Here is a 26,626-nt window from a genome sequence, read left to right on the forward strand (position 1 = left end):
AAGGCACAGAAAAAAGTCCCTAGGTTTAGAATCAAATAATATAAATATAAATCCCAAATCTGCTATTTACCAGCAATAAAACTTAGGATCAGCCACTTACTTGGCTTTTCCCATCTGTAAAACTAAATAAAAATCACTGAATTCAACAGAATTTTTTTCCCCTGAGGATAAAATCTAAAAAATGCAAAAAAAATCTGGGAGGTCACTCAATAAATTTATAAGGTATGTTTAAGAATATCTCAAGTAAAGCATGTTCTATGTGGTAAAACAGGAGAGTGTCTGGCAGGTAGAAGGTGTTCAGTAAAAGTCTGTTGAATGAATGAAGGAAGGAAGGAATAGACAGTCTTTCTTCAGAGTGGCTGAAACTGAAACTCAGAAGTCTCACTGACTGACAAGAGGAGAAGCAGGTCATGTGTATTAGGAGGTATAAGAAGAAATGGTAATGGCGGTCAGTTTGAGCCCTACCCTGAAAGTGGCAGCACTGGCCCGTCACATCGCAGACGGAACTGGTAACTGAGCCGTCTCCACCAATCTGTGCCAGTGAGAGGCTGCAGAGATTTGCTGCCTTGCACTTTACCATATTCCAGAGAAGACTGTATGGCACAGCTGGTAAGGGATACTTGTGAAAACTCCAATTATACTTACACTTCAAATTCCCCAAACTCCTGAAACTCTAAGAAAATTCATAAAAAACTTGTACCTGTCTCAAGGTATGACAGTAAAGACAATTTCAGAATTAAAAGGTTAGTTTGCTATAAAATTTATAGTTTTAGAACTGAACTTGAAAATAACATATAGGAAGACAATATTAGAAATTCATGTTCACCTACAAAAAAATAAATTAATCTTTATGAATCGTTATATACAGATTACCCTTGGTGGTCTGCAGGTCAGATATTGACTTGTCACAGCCCTGCTCAGTCACCTGAGGGAAGAGGGACTTCCCAGGCCAGGCTGCCAGTGACACCCTTACCCCCTCCCTTTCTGGTTACACTATTTAGTTTGAATGAAACAAACCCTCTTAAAACAGAAAGTGGTCTAAATATTCCTGCAAAGACACTTCAGATAATATTACTAATGTAATCATAAGCAAATAAAATGAAGGGATGATGCTTAGGTTCTTAGAACGAGTTTTTGCTCAACAAGAATTATTTGCTAAGAATCAAATAATTTGAAATATAAGAAAACTGTATAAAATATGGATTTATATCCCCTACTAAGATATGAAAATCCAGGGTATAAAAGTGAGATGGAGCAGAATGACTGAAGGATTAGAACAGGGAGGAAGGATGGTTTTCAAGAACCCAGTGACTGACTTGAGCTGCTCATACATGCGGTCTTCTCCTTTCTGCCAATACAAAATTCAGTCCCTGTAGCACACATTCACTAAATTTAATTCAACTAGCCAGAACTCTCCACTAATTCAAAAAGTCAAAAAAATATAAGAAAAGCTAAGAAAAAGAATGTAAAGCTCTCTCTGGTGCCTGGGATGTATGAGGTAAGATAGGAGGCTGCTTACAGGGGTACCTCCTGAAATTCAAGACTGCCTGGATTCCACTCTGGCTCTGCTGCTAACTAGCTGCATAAATTAGGACAAAATGTTGCCTCTGTTTCCTTTACTGTAATACAATAATACATGATGAATAGTGATAGCTTCTGCTTCACTGGATTGCTATAAGAATTAAATTAGGCCATATAAATTATTGGACACAATAGAAGTTTTAGAGATCAAAGCAGATATATAAATATTTATCACAGTGTCTGACACATGGTAAATACTCAGTAAATATTAATTATTATTATAATGAGTCAACAAATTTTAATTCCAAGCCTAGCAAACATCTAGCCTTTCTGAATCTGGGGCTTCTTACCCAGATTTTTAAAGGCAATTTAGAAAGTCCTTCCTAAATGAAAATTCATCTTTAGAAACATTATATCATACCTATAAAAATGCACATAATATATTCTTAAGTGAAAAAAATAGTTAAAATAGAGTACTCCCAAACTCACAATTTTATTTTAAAAAATAAGAATAATCTTAAACTACAGGAATATGCCATAAGAGTAACCACAATTTACATATGATTTCTATTTTCTACATCCTCTAAATTTAACACAATACATAGATTTTACTTTTATAACCAGGAAAAGTATCCTAAGGGTTGTTTGTTTAAATTAAAAAAAAAATCAAACAAATATTATGAATGCCAGCCAACCAGACTGTCTCTTCTTTTTCAGTTTGGCAAGCTGACCAAAGTCTTTTGTAGGATTGCCATTTTTCCCATAAAAGAGGGATGTAGGTAGAGCTATGGAAAATGGAAAATCAGGAGGAGCTAAGAGGAGGGAAAGAACAGATAACACAAGAAGCAAACTGCAGAAGTTAGCAGAAACCAGAAGTAGTGAGTTGTAGACAAGCAGCTGCTTTGTTAAAACAAGCCACCTTCGATGTGTTTTTCAAGTAGATGGACAAAATATGTAAATGATTTCAATTCTATTTATCCATCAGATAGTTTCGCACAAAAACTCATCAACTTTCTATGCTATAAAGCAATGAAAATTCACTTATTGTACAACATCCCCCAAATGTTGTGTTGTCATTCAGTGTTTTTGTGAGCTGTTTTTTGTTTGCTTGTTTTTTTAAAGATTTTATTTATTTATTTGTGAGAGAGACAGAGCACAAGAAGGGCAGAGGGAGAGGGAGAAGCAGACTCCCCTGCTGAGCAGGGAGCCTGATGCAGGGCTTGATCCCAAGACCCTGGGATCATGACCTGAGCTGAAGGCAGACACTTAACCAACTGAGCCACCCAGGCGCCCCATGTGTGTCTGCTGTTTAGTTTTTGTGTATGTATGAGAATATTCGAATATACAGTATGTCCTTCTAGTATTTTATCAACAGAGATCTTTACAAGTTCTTGTCACACGTTTATCACTCCTATTCTTGATATTTCAAGTCACCTTATCCACCATTTAAAATAAGTACAATAAATTTATTTAAATTTATTAAAGCGTATACTTACTATTCCAGTACCAAAATAATTTCAGTGGCATTTTCATAGACTTCATGAAGATTAATTACATGAGGACAAGACTTCGCCAATTCAAGTACGGCAATTTCATGTAGAATCTCTGCTCGACAATCCTGCCCTCTTCTTCTCTTTTTTAGAAATTTTGCAGCATATTCTTGGCCAGTAGATTTTGATATACACTGTCTAACCACAGCAAATTTTCCTCTAGGGAAAATGGAGATAATCGATTTTAATGCTCACATAAAGAACAATATTAGTATAATACAGACACAGTTAAAACTTCAACTTGAGTTAATCCTTTCAAACAACTATGCCATTAGAAATTTATCTATTTTCTCTTAACCAAATCAAATACTACATGTACTTTTATAAAATTTATAGTACTATCACATAAAAATGAAAACGGCAAATGTAATAACAGGATAAGACAGAATTGTATTTGTTCATCACTATTAATTCAATACATTATCATTGTAGGGGGAGATCTTCTCTGCATACCAACACCATGCCATATTCTTGATATAAATTTTTGTGTTTAAATACCATAACAATCCTATATAGTAAGTGATATTCCATTTTACAGACCCCAGAGAGTATATGTATCTTGGTCTACTTCCAAAAACTGTACCCTTAATAGAGTACCACACGAGCTCTCTAATCAAAATAGCTTCCTTCAAAAACAAAAGATTAAAATGAGTATTTGACATTTAATTTTCTTAGTGTAATTACTTTGCCTTTCAACACCACTTTTAACAATCTTTGAAGTTTTCTATCATTAACTTAGCAGTTGTTTTTACCAGTAAATATCTTAATATTGCCCAGTGGTCTATGAAGCCTGTAACAGATACCAAAGGTATATATGTATCCAGAAATACTTCACGATCAACTAAGAAAATTTAATAGTTCTCAATAGTTACCCATTAAAGTCATGTTTATCACTTTTAGAATAAGTATGTGTTTGGCTCTTTCCAAAAGAAGTGCTTAGCATCTCAGCAAGAATTTAAAAAGATACTGGCAAATATGTGTTCTAAGCCTATATATCCCCAAAACCTAGCTTCCCCAAAGACCTTAAGCTATTTTGATACATATTGATACATACAATTCCAGAGGGTTTTTAGATTTCAAAGCCCATCTACAAATCTTCAAAACCTGAGTCCACGGATCCAAAATTAAGAACTTGTATCCTAAGGCTCAAATTGCTTTGTAGATACTAACAAATGAGGTATAAATAAAGGGTCTTCAGAGAGGAACTTTTGTTCCACAACCCTTCTTTCCCCAATTCAGGTGCCTGGCAAGGAAAACTTGATGTTTGGGGTGGGGATGGGGGACAAAATAAATTGCTTGACTGCATTTTATTTGCTATTCTCAAGGGTCAGGATGACAAAGATACCTACTCTTTATTTTCCAAATTTCTTCTATATTGGTGCCAGTGAAAAGCACTGGAAACCAAGCTGAAAAAGTATAGCTACTAACACCAAAAAGAAAAAAAAAAGTCACCAAGCTATAATTTGACTCTTCTACATTGACCAAAACTACATCAGTTCAATAAATTTGCATGCACAAACCTGATTCTTAGAAAGGACTTTAAGATTTGGAATGTCTAATTTAAACCATAAGGTATTTTTTCACTGTATGGCAAAAGCAATGCAGATCAATGTATTTCAATGAGTACACAAAAAGGTCATCAGTCTCTACTTTGTATTCAAACCACCCATGTTTATAGATTTTATACTGGATAAATTGAATAAGACTAAGATTAAATGGCTCCTGAAAGGTCATATATGGAATTGGAGTGCCAAGAATTAAATTATGGAATGTGAATTCCTAGCTTTCTCTTTTAACCACTGCAAAACAATTCCTCCCTTTAAGATAGTTTAAGAAGTACAACTCACTTCTGCCAATTCTCATTTAGATTTATAAGGGAAAATGTGTCTAAAACAGAAAGGAAATTTTGGGTTTTATGACGAAATTCACCTTGTAAAACTTAGTAAACAGAAACAAGTTAGCCAAGAAAACTGTCCATCTGAAAAAAAAAACAAAAACAAAAAATAACACCCAGTTTATACTACCAACTGTGACAATTAAACTCTGCTGTGATTTTACAAATATATTTGCAAGCCAGAATTTTCTCAAGAACAATGAGCAAAATTAACTAGTAACACTGTTTATCTAAATTCTTTCATGTATTTTTACAAGGCTTTCTTAAACAGGTACACAACTCATTAATCCAGTACAAAGGTGACCAAATGATATTGGTAATTATTTATTTGTCAGTATTTATGATTAAGTAAAAGCCCCATCAGGGTAGAGACTCTGTGTGTCCCCAGTACTACAGTTATTATAAAATCTACATTTGCTAACACATAACAGGAACTGAAACACCTGTTGAATGAATGCAGGAGTTATGATGCACCTACTACAAGACCATATACCGTGATATTTTGTGTCCTGTACTTAAAGCATTTATATTTTTTAAAGCTTTTTTAAGATTCCAATAACATTTTACATATATATTCATTAATATACTGTTAATTACCATAATTATCAGATGACTTAGGAAGAAAAAAGTATTTGTTTCCCATTATAAAATGTTAATTGTGGTTCAGAAGTATAAAAACAATCTTTTACATACATTATGTTCCTATATCAAATTTAACAGAAATATTTAAGAAAATTAAAAACCCTTAACAATAATACTTAATTCATACCCTAAAAAGGCAAAGCTGGCTAGATTTCCCGGCAGTGAAAAAGTCTAGTAGTTACCCTTCTGCATTCTAGAATAGACAATAAAATGTGAAAGGAGGGGGGCAGGGTAAACCAAAAAGGAAGCTGACGTCTATTTCTGCATCTGCCTCACCCTTCTAACCACAAGAAGTCTTAAAGAACCTTGCCTTGGTTGGGGGAGGGGTGGAACAAAACTTGCCCAACATGTTAAAAAACAGGAACAATGTTAAGTTTTTTGAGAACAGTCTAAAATAAACTGTAAACTTTTACATATTTTCTTTTAGTTTGCTAAAACTATCTTGAAATTAATTTTAAAAACAGGGGATTTAGAAAGATCAACTTGACTTATGAAGAAATTTGTAGTTCACTACATGCTTGAATTATGTTTACATACTTTAAAATATAAAGCCTCAGGAAAAACAATATTATAATCCTAATTTTCATTTTACATTAGTATTGTATATTAAGATGGGTAACAATATTAGAAGAACTTAAAGGAAGTTATTGGTCATGAAAGATCATGATTTCTAATTGATTAAGTTTTACTAATTAGAAATATTTGAATTTACCACATGATTCATTAGACCATACCAATTTAAAGAATAATGTTAGGTCTCTTTCCTAAAGATATTAGCAAACTGAATATTAGCAAACTGAATTTGTTTTAATAAGATTCTATCATGAGTTTTTGCCTTAAAATGTTAAAAAAATATACCTAATTCAAGTTTATGCTTGTTATGATAGTACTTCATTTATAAAATCATTTAAAATTATTAACGTTGTCCTCCTCAAAGTTTAAGTTCTCCAAAACTCCCAAAGTAAAAAACATATTTTGTAGACTTTCAAGCCACATTATCCCTATTTTGCAAAGTTAGTTTAATAAATGTATGTATATATACCCATCAAAATAGTAATTTAGAAATATAAAAAAGAATACCCTTTAATGTGTGTACTGTTCAAGGCTTTCATAGTCAGTTATCTGTTCAAAACAGTTTCCCAACATTTGTGCAATAGAAGGAAACTTGGAGAAATCTAGTCTACCCTCTCTTCTTAATGAAAAGGAAATCACACAACTAAGTATATCACACAACTTTAGATCCAGAGTTAAGACAGGTCGCTGACTTCCAGTTTAATTTGTTTTTTATTAATATAATATATATGGTATATATTTCACATACCCGTTTTTTAAAAAAGGAAAGAAAACTCCTAAGAGAATCTTAAGCTACCTCAATAAAGCTTTACAGTAATCTAGATGTTAAGATATTGACAATAGTGTCCAGTCTAGGCCTTCTTAAGACTGACAATGAAAAATACGAAGTGGTCCAGAGGAAGGTAACTAGATCAAAGATGGCTGTCTGGAAATTAGGTCATAAGATGAACAATTAAGGAAACTGGCAGTGTTCAATCATATTCAAATCTCTGATGGATTTTTCACATGGACATTACATGCAGGTACAAAAGAAGAACTATGTTTATTGGGTAGATGTTAGCAGAGCAGAAAACAGAACCTTCTGTGCTTCCAAGGTACCCACAAAATGGAACAGACACACTATGAGGTAATGAGTTCCCCATCACTGCAGCATTCAAACTGAAGCTGGAAAAACAGATTGTCAGGAAAATTGTAGGAAAGACTGCTGCACAAAGAATTATAGTAGAAGACCACTGACCACCCAAATCCTTCCAATGCAAAGATTCTAGAACTATTCCATGTAAGACATAAGCAACTAAAAGAAACTGATTCCTCCTGTTAAAATGCAGAGAAATAGGGGTGCCTGGGTGGCTCAGTAGGTTAAGCCTCTGCCTTCAGCTCAGGTTATGATCTCAGGGTCCTGTGATAGAACCCCGCATCAGGTTCTCTGCTCAGCAGGGACTCTGCTTCCCCGCCACCCCCCCGCCGCCTCCCTCTCTGCCTGCTTGGGATTTCTGTCTGTCAAAATAAAATAAATAAATTTTAAAAAAATAAAATAAATAAAAATAAATAAATAAATAAAATAAAAATAAATAAAATCTCTAAAAAAATACAGAGAAATAATTACAGATATAGAATTAAATTATTTCTTAGAAACATTCTGGAAAGTTTGAAAACTGTATCTTTCAATACATCATTAAAGCACCAAATATTTTGCACATAAAATTTATTAAATAAATATGCTAGGAATTATGAAAAATGTTTTCACCTTTAGTTCTTAGTTTAATGAAGTACGTATTATCAACCTTATTTGCAAACAAAAGACTGCACCTAACATCTGACAAGTCTAGGACTTGTCGTTACCAGTCACGTAAAAGATCACCAAGAACAGAATTACTTTTCATGGTTCAGTCAGCTTTTATTTCCACACTGAGACTTTCAAATATAAAAATCAATCATACTATCTTCCTATATACATCTATCAACACAAACATGGACATAGGAAACCATATTAATTTAAGATAAGCAAACATCTGTCTCCAGAACTAAAATCAAACTGAAGATTGAAACAGATCACCATCTTTCAACTCTTTGTTAAATGTCTTTAAAGTTCAAAAATGTTAAACATTTAACAAATAACTCAGTATATTTTTACAACGTGTGTATATATTTAAATGGCAATGGTCTCATAATCTCTGGTCACCCTTTGGACTTAACACTGTAGTTAGGCCAAAACAGATCAGTATTAGTGTTAAGTACAGTGTCTTACCTATAGAACACGCATTCTTCATCATACAGAATTGTATTATCAAATATGAGTTAATTCTTTTTGTTTAATTTAGGAAAAAAGAGGAAGACACTCTCATTTATGTTTTTAGCGCAGCACAATATCCTAGGAATTTAAAAAAATTTTTAACAAAAATTGATAGCATTCTACTAAATACTTCACAATTAGATTAACTAATTTAATCCTCATAACAACCATGGAAGGTAGATGTAATTATCTTCATTCCCACTTCTCAGATGAGGAAATTATAGTACTAAGAGGTACAGAAATTAAATTGAAGTCACAAAGTTTGGAAATGGCAGCGCCCCAATTTGGACTAGGCAGTCTACTATTGTAAGCTCTCTGTTTCCACGCACAGCCTCCAGTGAGAACCCCAACCTCCTCTCAGGGCTCTGAATCTGGTGGGATATATCATATAAGCTCACTAACTCTCTATAGAGTTGATTTCCAAATCAGTTAAGACTAGACCTTTATAATAACAGCAGAGATGATTTTCTTTTTAATCATTTTTTAAAACAATCAAGTGAATTTTATAGAACTATACACTGAGAAATCCAAAATTTAATTTAAACAGAAAACACATTATAAAGTTTCCTTACCGTCCCAGCTCTTTAGATGTAAGTGTATAAAAATTATTAAAGTTTTCCATTTTCATTGGAGTTTGAGGAGTTGTAGTTAGCAAGCCTGAAATACTTCGGCAATCAAACCTTCTCCGCGACATGTTTGATGACTCCCAGATATGCCTTCTTTAGTCACTTATTTTTACCTATTTAAGAAAAGAGAAGACACAGGATATAACTTAAATGCAATTAAGAAAAAAAAAAAAGATGTTATCTCAGGCACACAGGATGTACATTATATTTTACAGCTCCATATTTAGCTCTAAAGTACAACCAAAAAAAGAAAGGAAGAAAAATAGATAGATTGATTTAAATAGTACATTCTCTCTCTGCCTGCTTCTCTGTCTACTTGTGATCTCTCAAATAAATTTTTTAAAAATCTTTTAAAAAACAAAGGGGGTGTCTGGGTGGCTCAGTGGGTTAAGCCTCTGTCTTCTGCTCAGGTAGTGATCTCAGGGTCCTGGAATCGAGTCCCACATTGGGTTCTCTGATCAGCAGGGAGCCTGCTTCCCCATCTCTCTGCCTGCTTCTTTGCCTATTTGTGATCTCTCTTTGTCAAATAAATTAAAAAAAAAAATTAAATAGCACATTCTACCCACAAGGAAGGCAGGAGGTGGAAAGCACACACATAAATTCTATTACCTTTATTGTACTTGAACTAACTTACTGATTTTATTTCAGAATAAAACTACTGTAAAAATCTTCAAGACCTCTCAAATTCTTAAAAAATAGTTATAATTTTAATACAAGCAATCATTCAATTTCATTTTTAAACCCTCATTCTTTAAATTTATATCTTCACATAAGATTTTAACATAGCAAGGTAATGATTATTCATTTTAAATTTAATTTTACATAGCCAAATTTGGTAATGAGTTCACATTTTGTGAGTTATATTACTGACTTCTGAAAAACTACAAGAAATAGAACTTATTTAACAGACTACCTACATTTCAATATTAAACTCAAGCTTTCATAAGTCTTTTTTTCTTTCGATAGAACCAAGCTCTATAACTTTGTTGAATAAGCTAATGACCATATACAAAGCCTTATTCTACAATTCTATATCTTGAACTCATATTTACCTGCAACTTTGTGATATTTACATGTATTCAGTTTTAACAACAAAACTACCATTTCATGAATTCACATAATTGTAGACTATGTATTTTATAATAGTTAGGACTTCCTGCTATGGGTATCTAACAAAAGACCCAGTATTAGTCTTCTAGCACCCTCTTTCAATAACCCCCTAAGGCTTTTGTTGTTTCTCTGCCACATTTTTCCTCCACTTATTTCCTTGACATGTACTGTTCTTTATCTTCCTAAATTCAAATGACAGCTATATTCAATTTAATAAGCAATGTGATAACAGTTTATTGTTTTCAGTTTCTATATTTTCTTGGTTTTATTCTTAAGTCAACATTTTTTTTCCTCTAAATCTGTTGATCTTTGGAGAAACGAAGACCTAAGTAGTTTTGGTGTACATTTCTAGCGGTCTATGGGTTGCCAAGTAGCGTTCTGAAAAATGGCATTTGGACCGAATCACAGCTGGGTCTGAATCACATTTATCCATCACACCAGCTATGAGATCTTAACTAAATTACTTAAACTCACTACTGTTATGGACCAATTGTGCCCCTCCTCTCAAAATTCACATGTTGAAGTCCTAGACCTCAAAATGTATCTGTATTTGGAGTTAAGGCCTTCAAAGCAGTGAGTAAGTTAAAAATGAGGTCATTAGGGTGGACCCAAATCCAACAGGACTGGTGTCCTTACAAAAAGTCATTAGGCCACAGAAACATACAGAAGGAAAACCAGGTGAAGACACAGGGAGAGGAAGGACATCTGCAAGCCATAGAGAAAGGCCTTAGAAGAAACCACTCCCACCAACAGCATGATCTCAAATTGCTACTCTCCAGAATTATGGGAAAATGAATTTCTGTTGTCTAAGTCACCTGATCTGCAGTACTTCGTCATGGCTGTGTGGGAAACAAATATAGTTACTTTAAAAAAAAAAAGAAAGAAAAGAAAAGAAAGAAATATTTCAGATGTACAGGAAAGGATACAAATATCCTAATAAACACTTGCTTTTTCAATCTCATTGTTCTGTCATATTTCATTTAAATTAAAAATAAATAAGACAACACAGATGCGGTTGAAGTTGGTCCCTTTTTTCCACACGCAGTTTATATTCTCACCAGCACTAGGTGGGAGAGCTTATCATTTCTTTGCCAACATTTGTCCCAATAGGCTTTTAACTTTGGCTATTCTAGTGTGATGAAGGGAAATGAAACTTTGTGATTTACTTTGCATTTCTCTAATTACTACTGAGGAAATCTTCAATTCTACTTCCTCTGAAGTATGGATTATAATAGAATCTATCTTACACAGCTCTATGGATTAAGATTAAAACACGATGTACTCAAATAGAATGACACTGGAACAGTGCTAACCATGAGAGTACATCATGATTTTTCAGTAAGTAAATATTGTTAATATTCTACCTAAAGATACTCTCTACACTGTCCTGGCTGTTGGTAAGAAGTTGTACTGCTTCCATATACAAAACTCTCACCACAGGTTAGCTTAAACTCAATTCTTAAAATTCGGCCCTTTTTTGCTGTGTTTTGATAAACTATTTGTGTACTTACTTAGATCTGATGGTATGCAATTACAATGGTCATATATTCCTCTCAGAAAAATCAAATAGTCACCAATTTCTATGCTCAGTCTACTTTTTTCCGGGTCATCTTTGGGTTTTGACAATTTTTTTCCATGTCTGCTTATGATTGCACTTGTATTATACATACATATATACAGAAATAAGGGATGTATCTATATCATGGATACAAATTGGGCTACATTCCCAACACTGTCCATCAATCAGGCCTTGGGAAATATAAGAAATACATGTTAAGTTCAATCATAGAGACAAAGTATAAGCTCTTGATTCTGAGATATTCACTTCATCTAGATTCTAGAATCTAAGATCTTTATCTCATGCTGTAAAATATCAGCTACAAAGTGATCTACTCATAAGAACTCTAACAGAACTAATTTTTTGAGTATTTTCTGCTCTCAAGTTCCCAAAGAGTCAATATGGATCTCTGATGTAGTGAAAGATTCATGCTCAGTGAAATAGGGTTTATAATAACGAAAAAAACAAACTTGTTCAATAAATGAACCCCAAAGTCCAAAAGTGTTTAAATATACCTAAATAATAGGATACCATATACTCAAAAATCATGCTTTCAAAGACTGTTTTTAACTCCTATAATATTAAGTGAAAAAAGGGAGACAGAAAAAGTATATGTACTATGATAATTTTGTGGCAAAAATATAAAAACAAATAGAAGGAAAGACTGGAAAACTAGGACAAAACGTTAACAGTAGTTTTCTCTGAGTGGGGGATTATGGCAGTACTTATACTTTCCAAGTATTTTAAGTATCTACACTAAGTAGGTACTACTTTACTAATAGGCAAATAATTAGCAAATACCCTTGGATAAAAAAGATGGCTGTGTATATATATGGCTAGACTCTGAACGCAGAAACTTACCCAGTTGCAACAGCAAAATATATCTCTTTACACATTAAGGGTTTACTTGGCTATAGGTTCAAGAGCCATTATTGCTCAATTTTTTTTAAGGCTTCAGAGTTTCCTCTGCATTTATATAGAGCAGATGGCATTCACTCTCCAAGTAATATGTCAGTTCTAATGCAGAGACCATATAAGCATTCAGGGTAAACACCAAACAAGAATTAATGCCTTGTTTAATACTGGATAGAAAAGGCAATTTAAAAAATTCTGAATTAATGTTATAGTTACAATTCTATATAATGTGTAAGAATTTGTAACTTTAAAATATACACCTTTATTATGAGTATTGCTTATGAGAATCTAGACTTATCCTGGGACCCCCTTCCCTCCCAAAATCTAAAATGTGATTCCAAATATACAAATAAATATTGTTTTGTAATACCTATTATTTGGTTAGATTAGAATGAAAAAGAGCTGGCTTTTATAAAGTATTGATAAGATAATAGTAAAACAAATAGGGCCTTGTTAAATCAAGCTACTTGAGAGTATTTCCTAACACTGGACATTGTCTCATGTTTTTAATTTTTTACCCTAACAAATTTTCCTCCCCTTACATGTACTGTTGGTTATCATAATGCTGAATATACCCACAGGCATTTTTATGACTCTAAATGTAGCTGAAAACAGCAGTGGGCAATCAGCAATTCTTTTAAATACATGTTAATAAAAAAATCATTTTTTGAATTGTGATAATTTTACTCTAGCTGGGAATATGGTGAAATACCAACTATGTCTCAGAATAAAGAGCAAGCACATTTCTGAAAACAGAACATTACACTTACCTACTTACTCTTAAAATAACGGTATTACAGACTGCTTAAGGCATGCCTATAGCATCCTGTACGTTTATTTTCCTTCTATTTACTGAACCTGAACAGGTTACCCCAGCCTAGATATTTTTCCATTTCTTCTCCTTTGGCCAATTTTACTTATAATGGAGCATGAATGTTACACTTTGTCCAAACCCTCCACAAACATCTGGCTGCCCGTCACATAAGGTTTAACCCTTGGGTACATGAAGGTTATCAGTCAACCCTCTCCTCTGTGTATCTTCCTGAATTTCCAAACAATTTCTCTTTAACTCCACGATTGCAGACCTTTTGTTTTCTACTAAATTCACATAACTGATTCTAAATTACCAATATGTCTCAATCTATTTGAAATTCATTTCATAACACTTTATTAGGCTACACTAATAAAATCTTAAGGGACTTAGTAGGTAAATGTGTTTGTGTGTGTGTATAGAGGTACACAATTATAGAAACAATCAGGCACTAGAAACAGTAAGAGGGTACTAGAAGGCAAGATAAAATTAAGCTTCCAAGTATACAGTACCTCTAACTTATTCTCAAATATTTTTCTTTTATTAATTCCCATCACAATAATTACAATAAGAATTCAGATATGGATCGGTGAAGGAAGTAACAGAGAAAATGTTAGGCTTGATGTGGACCTTAACCTACTTGAAGGGAGACAGCACTGTGATGTGATTTGTAAGACACAACAGTCCCTGTAAAACCTTTAAATAGCTCTATTTAAATATTTAAAAAATATTCATTACAATATTCATTTAGAAGTTATCAATAAAAATGTTTTACAGAAATAGGATATAGCATATACAATATATGAGAACATCTAGAGAATTGTCTGCTTTGATTGCTTCATTAGCTACCCAGTATCTATAACCAAAGCCCTTACTGCATGACATACGAAAGGCTTTGAAGCCAGGTACACACCAGTTTCATTTCCTGCCACATTCTTTTTTTTTTTACCCCTCTACATCTCTGTTCTACTTTTCTGCCTGAAATGTTCTTTCTACTTGTCCTTAAATGGCTAAGTCTTCTCACACATATCTCAGCATAGAAGGTCACCTCACCCAGGAAGTTTTGCCTAAAATTCACAGGTTGGTTTAAACGCCTCTCCTTTACCTTTCAAACAGGAGGAATAGGACGACCCTCAACACACTTCTTTACTTGAACGTGTAACATGTTAGACAACAATTCTCTTTAGTGTCTAAAGGGCAACAACATTTGTTTTTGTGTCTAAATCCCTAATAGGGTATCTGGCACCCAGTACGAATTTTTTTTAATGTTTCAGGAACTGAGTTATAAGAATTATGAAATACAGCAACAAGAGTTTTTAGGTGAATCTCGTATCTTCAAGGGTTGAGCAAAACTTGAGGTTCATCTTGAAATTATAGCATTGGCGCTTCAAGCACCTTAGTCTCTGCTTAATCAGTATTTGGCTAAATAAAATAAGAAATGTTCTGAATTGTTATTAGAGAATTTCAGTTTTAAATGGGATAGCCATAAAGCCTAGAAATATGGATAACAATGTTTTATCATATATTGTAATGTAATACCAACAGATCATTTGTTTTGTATTTACCTGTCTTTCCAGACTAGGTGACCACCCGTTTTTTGTGAATAACAACTTCAGCTAAAAATATCAGTATTTTAAAAGCTATCTTATTCAAGAAATTCAGATATCTGTCCTGCTAAGGAATGACAAATCTACATGATCATGAAGTAAATTCAAAAAGCAACAGCAAATGAAGAAAGGCACAAGACTAGGGAACCTGGGTGGCTCAGATGGTTAAGCATCTGCCTTCGTCTCAGGTCATGATCCCAGGGTCCTGGGTCCAGTTCCCAGCTCAATGGGGAGTTAGTCTGCTTCTCCTTCTGCCTCTCTCCCCTGCCCATGCTCTCACTCAAATGAATTAATAAAGTCTTAAAAAAAAAAAAAAGAAAGAAAGAAAGGCACAAGATTATAGGGAAACAACTCCTTTGTATGTCAGCATTTTAGAGCTACCAAGTTTTCCCTAGGAAACAGAGGAACTGGAGATTTATCTAGCATCCATCAACATAAGGAAAGAACTTTCTGCTAGTGTGACAGAAGAATCCATTTTAGTCACTGAACAGAAATAAAGGTATTATTGTAGAGATAAGGATGAAGATGATTTTCGATTTCCAGGAAGAAACTATATTCCTTCTACTAGTTGTATTATAAAACAGGTTTTGTTTGTTTGTTTGCTTCTAAAGATTGAATAGGAAGTCAAGAATTTAATTATTTGAAAATCACAAAAGGAAGCCAGCTAACTCACTCTAGCCCAGCCAGTCAGTATATACAACCCAAGGGCTGAAGTTCCAGGTAACAACCCCAGGTCTGATTCTATGCCTTTCTTCAGAAGAAAAATTAAACCCTGTAGCTGTGAACCAGGATAGGAAGATGTTGAAAAACAGAAATAAAGTGGACCAACAAACACACAGTGCTTGTCGTTCATCAGATGGAAAATTAAGTTTCTACTGTAAAATAAAGTACTGTTTACTGACTGCACTGCTGAAGTACTGTTTGTTCAGTAGCCATTACAGTAAAATGGGATATGATCCTTTAAGGATTTAAAGATGAAACTACCATCTCACTGTTAATATCAAAATTTTTAAATGCTCAAAGTATAACTATGCCTTCTTTGGGTGAAGAACTTGCAAAGGGTCAGGGATGCACTGAAATACACATATAAATGTTAGGCGAAACTGATTAATTTAGATGTTTAAAGTGGCATTGAAGTTCAAGGTTAAATGTTATTGGAAAAAATGATAAATCAAAGAAATTTTTTAAAATTTAAATAGGTCTTGAAAATTGCAGCATCACCACATACATTAAAAAATTTGTAACTTAATTTATAAGCAAATTTGTTAGTTTGAAAGAGTCAAAGAAATATCCTTTGAAAATAACCTATCACAGAATATAAACTACTTAAAAATAAAATCATAGAATTTTGTCATCAATATGGTGGCAAGCTAAAGCAACTAAAATAAAGTTTTCCCAAGGGGAAAGGAAGTAAATAAATGACTGTTAATGTTTCCCACAGATTGCAAAAGAATTCTTTAAAAAAAAAAAAAAAAAGGATCAAAATCCTTTAAAAGCAGTAAATCTAAGAGCACTGTTCTTAGCTGCAAATTTTGTATATAGGAAATATGCACTACAATATATTACACATGCAATTTTGAGACAATTTTAGGATTTAGTGAAAGTGTTAGGAATTGATTTCCTTGATTCATGGATTTTAAATTAGGTCTCTTGGGTACAACAAATTTTTGATAAGGATGGTCTCTCATAATAATCAAACATTCAAAACAAAGTTTTTGAAATATGTATAAGTATTTACTTAACACCAGCAAAGCACTGCCAACACAAGCTTAAAAATAAAATTGTTTGATTAGAAACATGCCATAAAATGCTTGTGTCTTGGGGGACCTGGGTGGCTCAGTGCGTTGGGCAGCTGCCTTCGGCTCTGGTCATGGTCTCAGGGTTCTAGGATGGAGCCCCACCTGGGGTTCTCTGCTCAGCGGGGAGCCTGCTTTACACCCCCCCCACACACACCCCATCCTGCTGCTCTGCCTACTTGTGATCTCCTTCTCTCTGTGTCCAATGGATAAATAAAATCTTTTAAAAAAATGCTTGTGTCTTCTTCAGATTTGTTATTAACGTGCTGCCACAGTGATCAATTAGTCAAGGTGTGACTTTCCTAGAAACTGATTCTGTCTTAACCAAATTGGAATTCGCTACTCAGAGTACAAGAGCAACTACAGCCGTTCTGTCCACACACACAAAAGAAATACTTTAAAGTTACTACACAAGTTTTACTTTTAAGACTTAAATATATTGCCATGTAAATATATTTCCCTTCAATTTTAGACCCATAATTTAGTAAATGATCTAAAATGCATACTATGTATCTCAAATATTGAACTTTTAATAGCTCCACTTATTAAAGTATCAGAAAATTTAAAAAGAAAGAAAGAAACATCTCACCGAAGGATGGATGGGGAAGAGAGGTCTTAAATGAGGGCACTGTTTCTATGGACCAACTTTTTCAAAAATACAAAGTTCTACGGTGATGTTATTTAATAAAAACGGTAGAAGTAGTTGAAAACTACTTCTGGACAGTTCCCGGTACAGCAATAAAACAGCGTATTAACGAGGAAAAAAGGTGTCCCCTCCTGTCCTTTGACAAGCCCGCGCCGGTGGGTCCCCCCGCGCGGTCGCGGACGCCGGCCCCGCTCGCCCCGCGCCCCGGCCGACCCCGCGCTCCGCGCACGCGTCTCCGAGACGGCGCTTAAAGGGGCCGCGCCCGCGACCGCCACGGCAGGCCCCGCGCCGCACGGGTCCCGGCGGTCCACACGACGCCGGCCACGCCGTGACTGCGGGCACTTGGACCATCATGGGGCTGTATTTTTTAAGTGTATTTTTCCTTCCTAATTTTCCTTTGCAAGTCTGTGAGCGTCTCCCGGGCCATCACCGACGGGGGAGAGCCGCTGCCCGCGGCCGCCGGCACGCGGTCCCCGCCGGCGTGGCCTCCGCTCATCCCTCCCGGGGAGCCACCCGGAGCCTCCGCCTTCCCCGCAGTACGACGAAGAGCCGCGCGAACCCCCACAGTCCCCGCGGGGCTGTGTCGCTTCAGGGTGGCTCGTGCGCACGCAGGGGCTTTACAGGGCGTCAGAACAACACCGGGTCGCTGAAGTTTACCCAAAGGACGGACACTCGTCCTCTCTCTTCGGGGCTGTACAGGGCTTTCCCGAGCGGCGACGGCACATGCCCCACGGGACGAGCCCCAACTTTGAGGGGACGGAAGGCAGCCGCGAGCGGGACGCGTCCACCAGTCCAGACGGGAACGCGCCCCGTGGCCACCACAGCGGTGCAAAGAGGTCAGGGAGGACCACCTCGACGCGACGTGGACAGGGGCGCGGGCCGGCCACGGGCGACGGGAGCCCCGCGGGACGCGACCGGGGAGAGGCCGGGCCGGGGGGGGACGGCGCACACGCAGCCACACACACGCGCGCACACGCACGCACGGACACGCGCCCCCACTGAGGGGGCTGCGAGGGCCACCGCACGCCCCAGCCCCGCACCCCAGGGAAGCCGCGAGGCAGGACTCCAGCCGGGGCGGCCGGGCCACCCGACGGGCGGCGGACCCGAGTCCACTCCATCAGGCCGGGATCCGGGTTCTGAGGGGCCCCGAATCCGCCCACGCCGCCGGCATCCCTCCTCCGGACCTCCCCCGCGTTAGGGGGTGGGGGGGGGTCCCCGTACCCAAGAGGAAGGGGGCGGGCTCAGGGATTCGGAGTCGCAGCCCGGAGCCCACCCACCAGCCGCGGCAGGACCGCGTCGCGCGAAGCGAAAGGCACTGACCGCTCGGGCCGCAGCAGGTCCTCTCGGGGCTGCCCCCTCCGAGGGGGCTTCCGTCCCGCCCCGCGCCGGCGGCCACCACACGACTGCTTCTCCAGCTCTAGCCCCGTGAGGCGCCAGGGAGCTCCGAGCGCGGCAGGACCCACTTTTACTCTTCTGGACAGCGGCCCACAGCGTGACCGGTTCCTGTGAGGTGGCTCCCGGCGACGGCAGGGCCGACGCGGACCCGGGCTTACAGTTGAGGTTTGAAAACTGCAGCCGCGTTGCGGGGCCGAGCTCTAAGCCAGACCCCACCCCCGAGGCCGAGAGAGCCAATCCGAGCGCGCACAGAGGGCGGGGCTGTCACGTGACGGCTGGGGCGGGGCGCCGGCCGCGGCGCGTGCTGAGGGGCGGGCTTGGGGGGCGGTGCCCAGACCCGGAGAGGGTGTGGCCGGTGGGGCCGGCGGCCGAGCCGAGCAGGTGGGGCACGGGGGTAACCGCGGCGAGGGAGGGGTGAGACCGGCGCTCGCCGCCGGCGGCCGTAACTTCGACCAGGTGCTCGGTTCGCTGCCTTCAGAGCGGTCAGCCCGCGAGGCGCGAATACGTGCACACTGGAAAGAGGAAGAAATAGTGAGTCCCAGCGGCTCACTCGTTCCCAGACTTCTGGACCCACCGGACTCGGGCTTCCTGACCCTCCCGAGTCCCCTTCCCGACGACGTGACGCCCCCCGAGAGCGGAGACCCAGTTCGCGTCAGCCTGGCCAGCATCAGCACCCCTGGGCGTTACGGAGCCCGAGCCCCGCCGCCGCAGTTGGCCCGAGGAAGGGGGGGCCGTGGACGCGAGTCTGCAGAGGGCGAGCTGCTGACCTTCCGTGTAGGGCGCTAAAGCGAGGGACGAAAGCCCGCGGCGGCCACTCGGGATCCGTCGCCCCTTGAAGAGAATGAAAAGGTTGCAAGTTCTGTGCACGACACGATCGAATTTTTTAAAAAATGTGTATAATCTAGGATTGGTTGCAGAGTATATTGACAGTAATTGGAAAATCCATCGGGAGAGAAAATATATCAAAAGAATAACATTCGGGCAATATTTATTTACTTATTTAAGATTTATTTATTCTAGAGAGAGAAAGTGTATGAGCGTGAGAAGGGGCAGAAGGAGACGGGAAGCGAATTCTCAAGCAGATCCCCGCGGAGTGCTGAGCCTACCTGGGACTCACCCAAGGACCCTGAGATCATGACCCGAGACAGAATCAAGAGTCAGCTGCCTAACCAACGGAGCTGCCCAGGGGCGCCCCGTCAACATTTAAAGAGGAGGTTTTCTTGTTCTATCCCAGAAAGCCAAGCAAATTCCCATGAAGCCATCTGTTATCTCTTCCATACTGTATTTTTCTAAGATAAATGCATAAAATGCCTTATAATCATTTAATGAAGTCTGCTTGTTTTTACTTAACAGATTCATCGCAATTTAATGTGTCACTTGGAGAATGCTGCTTTTATCTTTCAAGTTTCTTGCTGCTAACAATTGAACTGACCAGAGAGGTCTATGGTTAGCATGGAAACAACCGAAAAGCCACATGCTGAAATGGACTTTTCCGCTATCAGCATCTAAGCGTTCACAAACCAATAAGACTTTTCCCATTTTTCTTTTACGAACACTGGGGTAGCATCCCAGAGGTCTCAGTACCAGCACTGGAAACAGTAATCTCTGGGAATCACAAATATCATCATAATGATTTTGGGTTTGTGTGTGTGTAATGCTAGAAATTCCTCAATTACATTTGATCAATTGCCAGCTCTTAATCTCTATACACTCAATCTACTTTCTCCTCTGTCACCAACCCAGTCCCATGTCACTTCACACCTAGAGGAGGACCTTCCTCCATCACTGCTTTAAACCAACCCTCCTTACTCACAAGCCCTGGGCTCTAACCATCAGCTTCTAGAGGATCTTTTCATATCTTGCATTTCCTGCCCCTGTCTTGCCTCCAGATTTTCACCTTCTCCTCATTAGCACCTGTTCACCAATTTCCAACCATAAGAAGGCTTCCCTCTCCAGAAATCAGAAATCTTTGCTGATTTCTCCTTTCCACTCTCAGCCTGATCACCTCTTTGCCTTATTGCTTAGTACAGGGCTCACACTGTATTTTTTCCATATGTTTCTTTTATGCCCCTAAATAGATTCTTAACCCTTGTGCCTAATGTCGGATTCGCCAGCTGGGATTTAGCACATTATCCCAAAAAGATTCAACTACACTTGCTTGGCCTCAGGCACTGCGGTTCAAGTAACAGGGACTTCCTGGTGTTGAGAAGTGGACTGTGCCATCTGTGGCCTTACAATAAAATCCAGAGTCAGTTATGTCCCTCCATCCAATTGCATTTACCTAAGGTCATTCATAACCTTATCAAAGATGCATGTTTTGTTCTCATTCCTTTGAGTAGGAAATCTTCATGTGACCTAATGGTCATTTTGTGGGCATTGCGTCTGACCACACAGTTCATTAAATTGATCCTCAGATGCCACATACTGACCACGGATGGTGGTTGCTATGGGCTTTGTACCTGCCAAACCCGTATGTTGAAGACCTAACCCCCAGCACCTCAGAATGGGACTGTATTTGGAGATCAGGCCTCTAAAGAGATAATTGAGGTAAAATGAGATTATATAGGTGAGAGGTAATCCAGGATGAAGAGATTACACCAAAAACAAAATGAAAAGGCACCCTATTGAAACGGGAGGAAATACTTGCAAATCATGTGTCTGGCAAGGTGTTAACATTCAAAATATGGAAAGAGCTCGCACAACCCCATAGCAAAAAACAATCTGATTTTAAAATGAGCAGTAGGTCTGAATATTTTCCCAAAGAAGTCATACTTGTGGCCAACAGGTAAATGAAAAGATGCTCAACATCACTAATCATCAGGGAAATGTAAATCAAAACCACACTGAGATGTTACCTCATCTGCCAGTCAGAACGGTGATTATCAAAAAGACAAAAAAAGAGCAAGTATTGGCGAAGATGTGGGCGACAGGGGAACCTGTGTGCACTGTGTAAATTGGTACAGCCATTATGGAAAAGTATAGAGGGTCCTCAAAAAATTAAAACATGACAACTATATGATCCAATAATTCCGCTTCTGAGTATTTATGCAAAGAAAACAAAAACATCAACTCAGAAGGATGTATTCGCTCCCATATTCACTGCAGCATTATCTACAGTAGCCAAGATACGGAAACATCCTAAGTGTCCGTCAGTGGATGAATGGCTAAAGAAATTGTGATGCATACACAACATAATACTATTCGGTCATAAAAGGGAATAAAATCTTGCCATTTGCAACAATATAGACGGACCTCAAGTTGAAATAAATGCAAAGCGAAATAAGACAGACAAGTACCCTGTGACCTTACTTCTATGTGGAATTAAAAGCGAAATAAAACAAAAAAACCAAGCTCCTAGATCAACAACAGATTGGCGGTTTCTAGAGATGAGGGGTGAAGAAGGTGGAAGAAATGGGTGAAGGGGTCAAAGGTCACTATATTGCGCCACTTATAAAATAATTAAGTCATGGACATACAATGTACAGCATAATGAATATAGTTAATACTGTATTGCATATTTGAAAGGTGCTAAGAAAATGGGTCTTAAAAGTGCTCATCACTAGGAAAAAAATGTATTGGTAACTATGTAGGGGGACGGTTGTAGACTAGACTTACTGTGGTGATTATTTTGCAATGTACAAAATATCAAATCATTATGTTGTATACCTGAAACTACTATAATATTACCTGTCAATTATGTCTCGATTTAAGAATAATTCTGAAAAGAGAGATTACAACACAGCCTGAGGGGTGACCCAGTGAGAAGGCCGTCACCTGCGAGCCAGGGAGCGAGGCCTCAGCGGAAACCAAACACGCTGACATCTTGATCTTGGACTTCTAGCTGCGGGACTGTGAGAACATCATCTTCTGTTGTCCAGGCCATCCGTTCGGAGCTGATTGTTACGGAAGCTCCGGCAGGCTGATACTGCGGTCCTGCCAGGTGCGGCCCATGAATCCCCGTCCGTGACCGGGCCTGGGGGTCCTTTCTGTTCGCGCCACGGTATTCGCCACGCAGTGCCCGGGAAAGCGACCCTCCCCCATCCCACCAGGTTCATCACCAGAAGCTGAACACATAGGACAGAAGATATCTGGACTTAGCCTCCCTGATCACACAGTTATTCAATACAGATGCCCAGGAAGGTGGACTTTTACACGGTGAAGAAGGCCCAAATTTAAAACTCCTGCCGTGGACATATGCTCCTTCTGAAGAAAGCCTTACCAGTCATTACTGTGTCCCGACCCTACAGTTCAATCCATGTGGCAAGAACCAAATAGATGCTACTACCTGTCTCCAGCTGGATAAGCCAGAAAATTGTGACCAGACTAAATTTAGGCGGCCAGACACAATTGTAGGGGCAAGACACTCTGAAGGGGCTTGGCTCGAACTTGCACCCAGCAAGGGGACTCAGGCTGCGTGGACACAGGCTGGTCCACAGGGAGGGAGGAGTGCTGGGTAGGTCACACTGCGTTAGCCATGGTGTCTACAGCCCGTCCCAGTCTGGGGAGCACTGGGGACCGCAGAGTCCTCCCGTCCCCTGGCTCTCTTAAACCCTGTTAGCAAAGGTAATTGGGGGAAGTCTTTCCTGATGAGAGTAATGAGCCAGACTGGTACAGAGCGATACTAATCTTTTCCTCAAAGGGTGATACTAGTCTTTTTTCCAAAGCACCTATGACTGATGATCTAGATTGCCATTCAGACCACCCACCACACCACAGTTGATAGAGTATAAGCTCCAAAACCATCATAAAAGGAATATCATGCAAGCTGCATATGTCTTTTTTTTTTTTTTAAGATTTTTATTTATTTGACAGAGAGAGCACAAGTAGGCAGAGAGGCGGGCAGAGAGAGCGGGGGAAGCAGGCTCCTGCTGAGCAGAGAGCTGGATGTGGGGCTCGATCCTAGGACCCTGAGATCATGATGGGAGCTAAAGACAGAGGGTTTAACCCACTGAGCCACCCGGACACCCCTGCATATGTCATTTTAAATGTTCTATTAGTTACATTTAAAAAGTAAAAAAAAAAAAAAAAACCAAAACGGGTGAAATTAATTGTAATATTATATTTCACTTAACCTGCTATATCCAAAATATTGTTATGTAAATATGTAATCAATATGGCATTATTTTTTAAAAAGATTTTGTTTATTTATTTGACACAGAGAGAGAACACGAGCAAGGGGAGGGGAGAGGGAGAAGCAGGCTCCCCACTGAGCAAGGAGCCTGATGTGGGGCTCATTTCCGGGACTCTGAGGTCATGACCTGAGCTGAAGGTAGATGCTTAATTAACCCACTGAGCCACGCAGGTGCCCCTCACTATGAACTTATTAATGATATTTTACACGCTTTTTTCTTTCATTTTGTCTTAAATCTGGTGTATTTCACACCACACATTCCAATTTGTATATGAAATTTTCATTGGAAACACTATATTTAGATTCACAAAATTTACTGTTGAAAAAAGAAAAATCACATCTGGATGTTGTTTCAAACACTGAAGTTTTCAGTAACTGAATGCAGTATTGGTTTCTTAATTCAAAGTTAATCAGAATGACATAAAATTGCGATGCAGTCACAGCAGCCACATTTCAAGTGTTCCGTAACCACATGTGGTTGGTGCCTACGGCATTGGACAGCCCAGGTCCGGGGGCTAGACATGTGCCTTCCAATTGCTTCTAAACCTCAAATTGTCTAATGGGGTGCCAGGCACACTGGAGGTGCTCGATAACTTGTAGCATCGGGGCAGTTGGAAACGTCAAAAATCCGTTAAGACTCAGTAGCCCAATTCCTTTGTTTTAGAAGGGAGACAACCCAGAATGAGAGAACGTAACGGGCTCGCAGAGGAGCACACAAATGAACTAGTTGCTGGATATCTGCACAAAAATTGAGGTCTCCTGATCCTTAATCCCAAGGTCTTTCTATGTCATTGCCTCAGCCATACTTCAGGGCTGGGGGAAACCCAGATTTTAAAATCTATTTGAATAATCATTTGAATGACGTGGGCAAAGAAATACTGATAGCCGACTTGTAGTTGCTAAGCTGATAAAAACAGTTCTAGACTATCTCAGGGCTCCTTCCACTCCGTCTGGGGTCTAATCTGTCAGCCCCTCTTACCTCGGCCTGTCGCCGCTCGGAGCTGCCTCACTGCACATGCATCTGTCTTGCCCTCCCCAGCACATCCGGCCACATTTTCTGGTCTGCAGCTGTCTTCTGCCAGCTGCCTACCACAATTTGCTTAATGTTGTGCTTCAGAGAATCCTTTATATTTGCAAATCAAAGCATTCAGTAGAACCTGCAGCAAAGTTGGAGAAGAGCTGCTACCCTCCAGCCATGAACAGAACCCTGAGGTCCTGCCTCCTGGTAGCTGCGAGAGGGAGCGGAGGTATGTGTGGTTGGGTGTGTGGCATCGGGCAGACCTGCATTCGTGTCTCAGTTCTGCCCTGTTCCAGTCGTGTGACTTTGAGCAACCCTCAGTTTCCTCATCTGTGAAATGAGGATAATAATAATAGCTACTTCTGTGAGATTTAAGTACAACAGTGCACATGGAACCCGTTGCTGGACAAGGGTATGCCCTCAGTTCATGAGAGGTTGTTATTTTGCAGGGATCTGGGTTACGTGTATTTGGAGGGTTACGTAAACTTGGCTCACTTACAGCATCTTGTGACTAGAAAAATGCTTGAGACATAGTAGGTCCTAAATGAATGTCTGTCTAATGACTTTATAAGATACTTATGGTTTCCCTCAACTCTTAGGATTGATGTTAAGAGAAATGTTTGGGGGAGGGGGATGTGATAAAGTCACTGATAAGGAAAGAGGAGAGGGAGGTGGGTGCTTCTGCCTTCAGCATCCCCGGGGTGGAGGCACCCAGGTTCGAAATGAAGCTGTGGGATCGACAAATGCTGACGTCCAGGGCTGTGCACGATAAAGGAATTAGAGTCGCTCATGTCTAAAACAAAGTAGATATTGAGTAGAACAAAAAAATTAATGTAGGGTGTAAAATCATCACTTACTTGATTTGACTAGATGAATGCCTACTCGTTCTCCCCTTAAAATCTCCTTTCTTTCATTCTCCTAGGAAACCTCCTCTACCAATGGCATATTCCATCAACCGTGACCTGACGTCCCATTCCCCAGGCAAATAGTAAAGCTTCCAAGAAACTGCCACTGAATCCGTTTTCTTAAAACAGACAGCAGTAGGTAAAGATAAGGCAGAGCCAACTTTTAACCCCCATCAACTCCCTTTTTGGGAATGGTCCTTGCCTTACCTGGCTTAAGGTGACATCATGAGCGTTGAGAGGTCAATCTAGTCCACTAGCTGAGTACTTTCACGGCACAAAAGTGTTGGTAATTTGGGAAATGATAATATTAATGATTATCTCAACACCCCTAACACTAACGATATGCAAAGGCATCCTCAAGTTTTTGCTATAGTTAGCTTTACCTCTAAGTCTATAGAATAGCATTTCATAGCTTCATTTTAACAAAAAAAGATGTAGGTATACAGCTGTTTAGAAACCCTTGAAAGGGCACATATTACTAGCTGTGAGACCTTGAGTGGGTAATAATATATCCATGCCTGTCTTTCTTTTCATCTGTAAAATGGAAATGATAATATACTCCACAGGATAAGACTAACAATAGCTTATAAATAATGAACCTGACATTGTTTTAAATGTGATATTGGTGTTTACTC

General features: G+C 39.1%; 2 protein-coding genes and 1 long non-coding RNA gene across 3 annotated transcripts in view; 2 read left to right on the forward strand and 1 right to left on the reverse strand.

The window, feature by feature from the left end:
* Positions 1-18,999, reverse strand: part of STK17B (serine/threonine kinase 17b) — a 30,495-nt gene extending 11,496 nt beyond the window's left edge. Inside the window, exons 1-3 of the mRNA XM_004772150.3 lie at positions 18,863-18,999; positions 9,046-9,212; positions 3,018-3,230 (exon numbers count right to left, since the gene is read on the reverse strand). Coding sequence (XP_004772207.1) covers positions 3,018-3,230; positions 9,046-9,167 — 335 coding nt within the window. The 5' untranslated portion in view covers positions 9,168-9,212; positions 18,863-18,999. The remainder of the gene's footprint in view (positions 1-3,017; positions 3,231-9,045; positions 9,213-18,862) is intronic.
* Positions 17,571-20,263, forward strand: LOC106003741 (translation initiation factor IF-2-like). Its single transcript, XM_045078930.1, has 4 exons — positions 17,571-17,589; positions 17,689-19,102; positions 19,498-19,786; positions 19,958-20,263. Exons 1-2 carry the CDS (start codon positions 17,571-17,573, stop codon positions 18,738-18,740), a joined length of 1,071 nt encoding a protein of 356 aa, XP_044934865.1. The 3' UTR covers positions 18,741-19,102; positions 19,498-19,786; positions 19,958-20,263.
* Positions 20,264-24,321: 4,058 nt separating this feature from the next.
* LOC123391638 lies at positions 24,322-26,095 on the forward strand. Its single transcript, XR_006606327.1, has 2 exons — positions 24,322-25,315; positions 26,009-26,095. It is a non-coding gene; the product is annotated as an uncharacterized LOC123391638 (long non-coding RNA).
* Positions 26,096-26,626: the final 531 nt, after the last annotated feature.

Source organism: Mustela putorius, unplaced genomic scaffold (assembly GCF_011764305.1).
Source record: "Mustela putorius furo isolate JIRA1106 unplaced genomic scaffold, ASM1176430v1.1 tig00000275_pilon_pilon_pilon, whole genome shotgun sequence".
In the NCBI taxonomy this organism is placed as follows: Eukaryota; Metazoa; Chordata; class Mammalia; order Carnivora; family Mustelidae; genus Mustela; species Mustela putorius.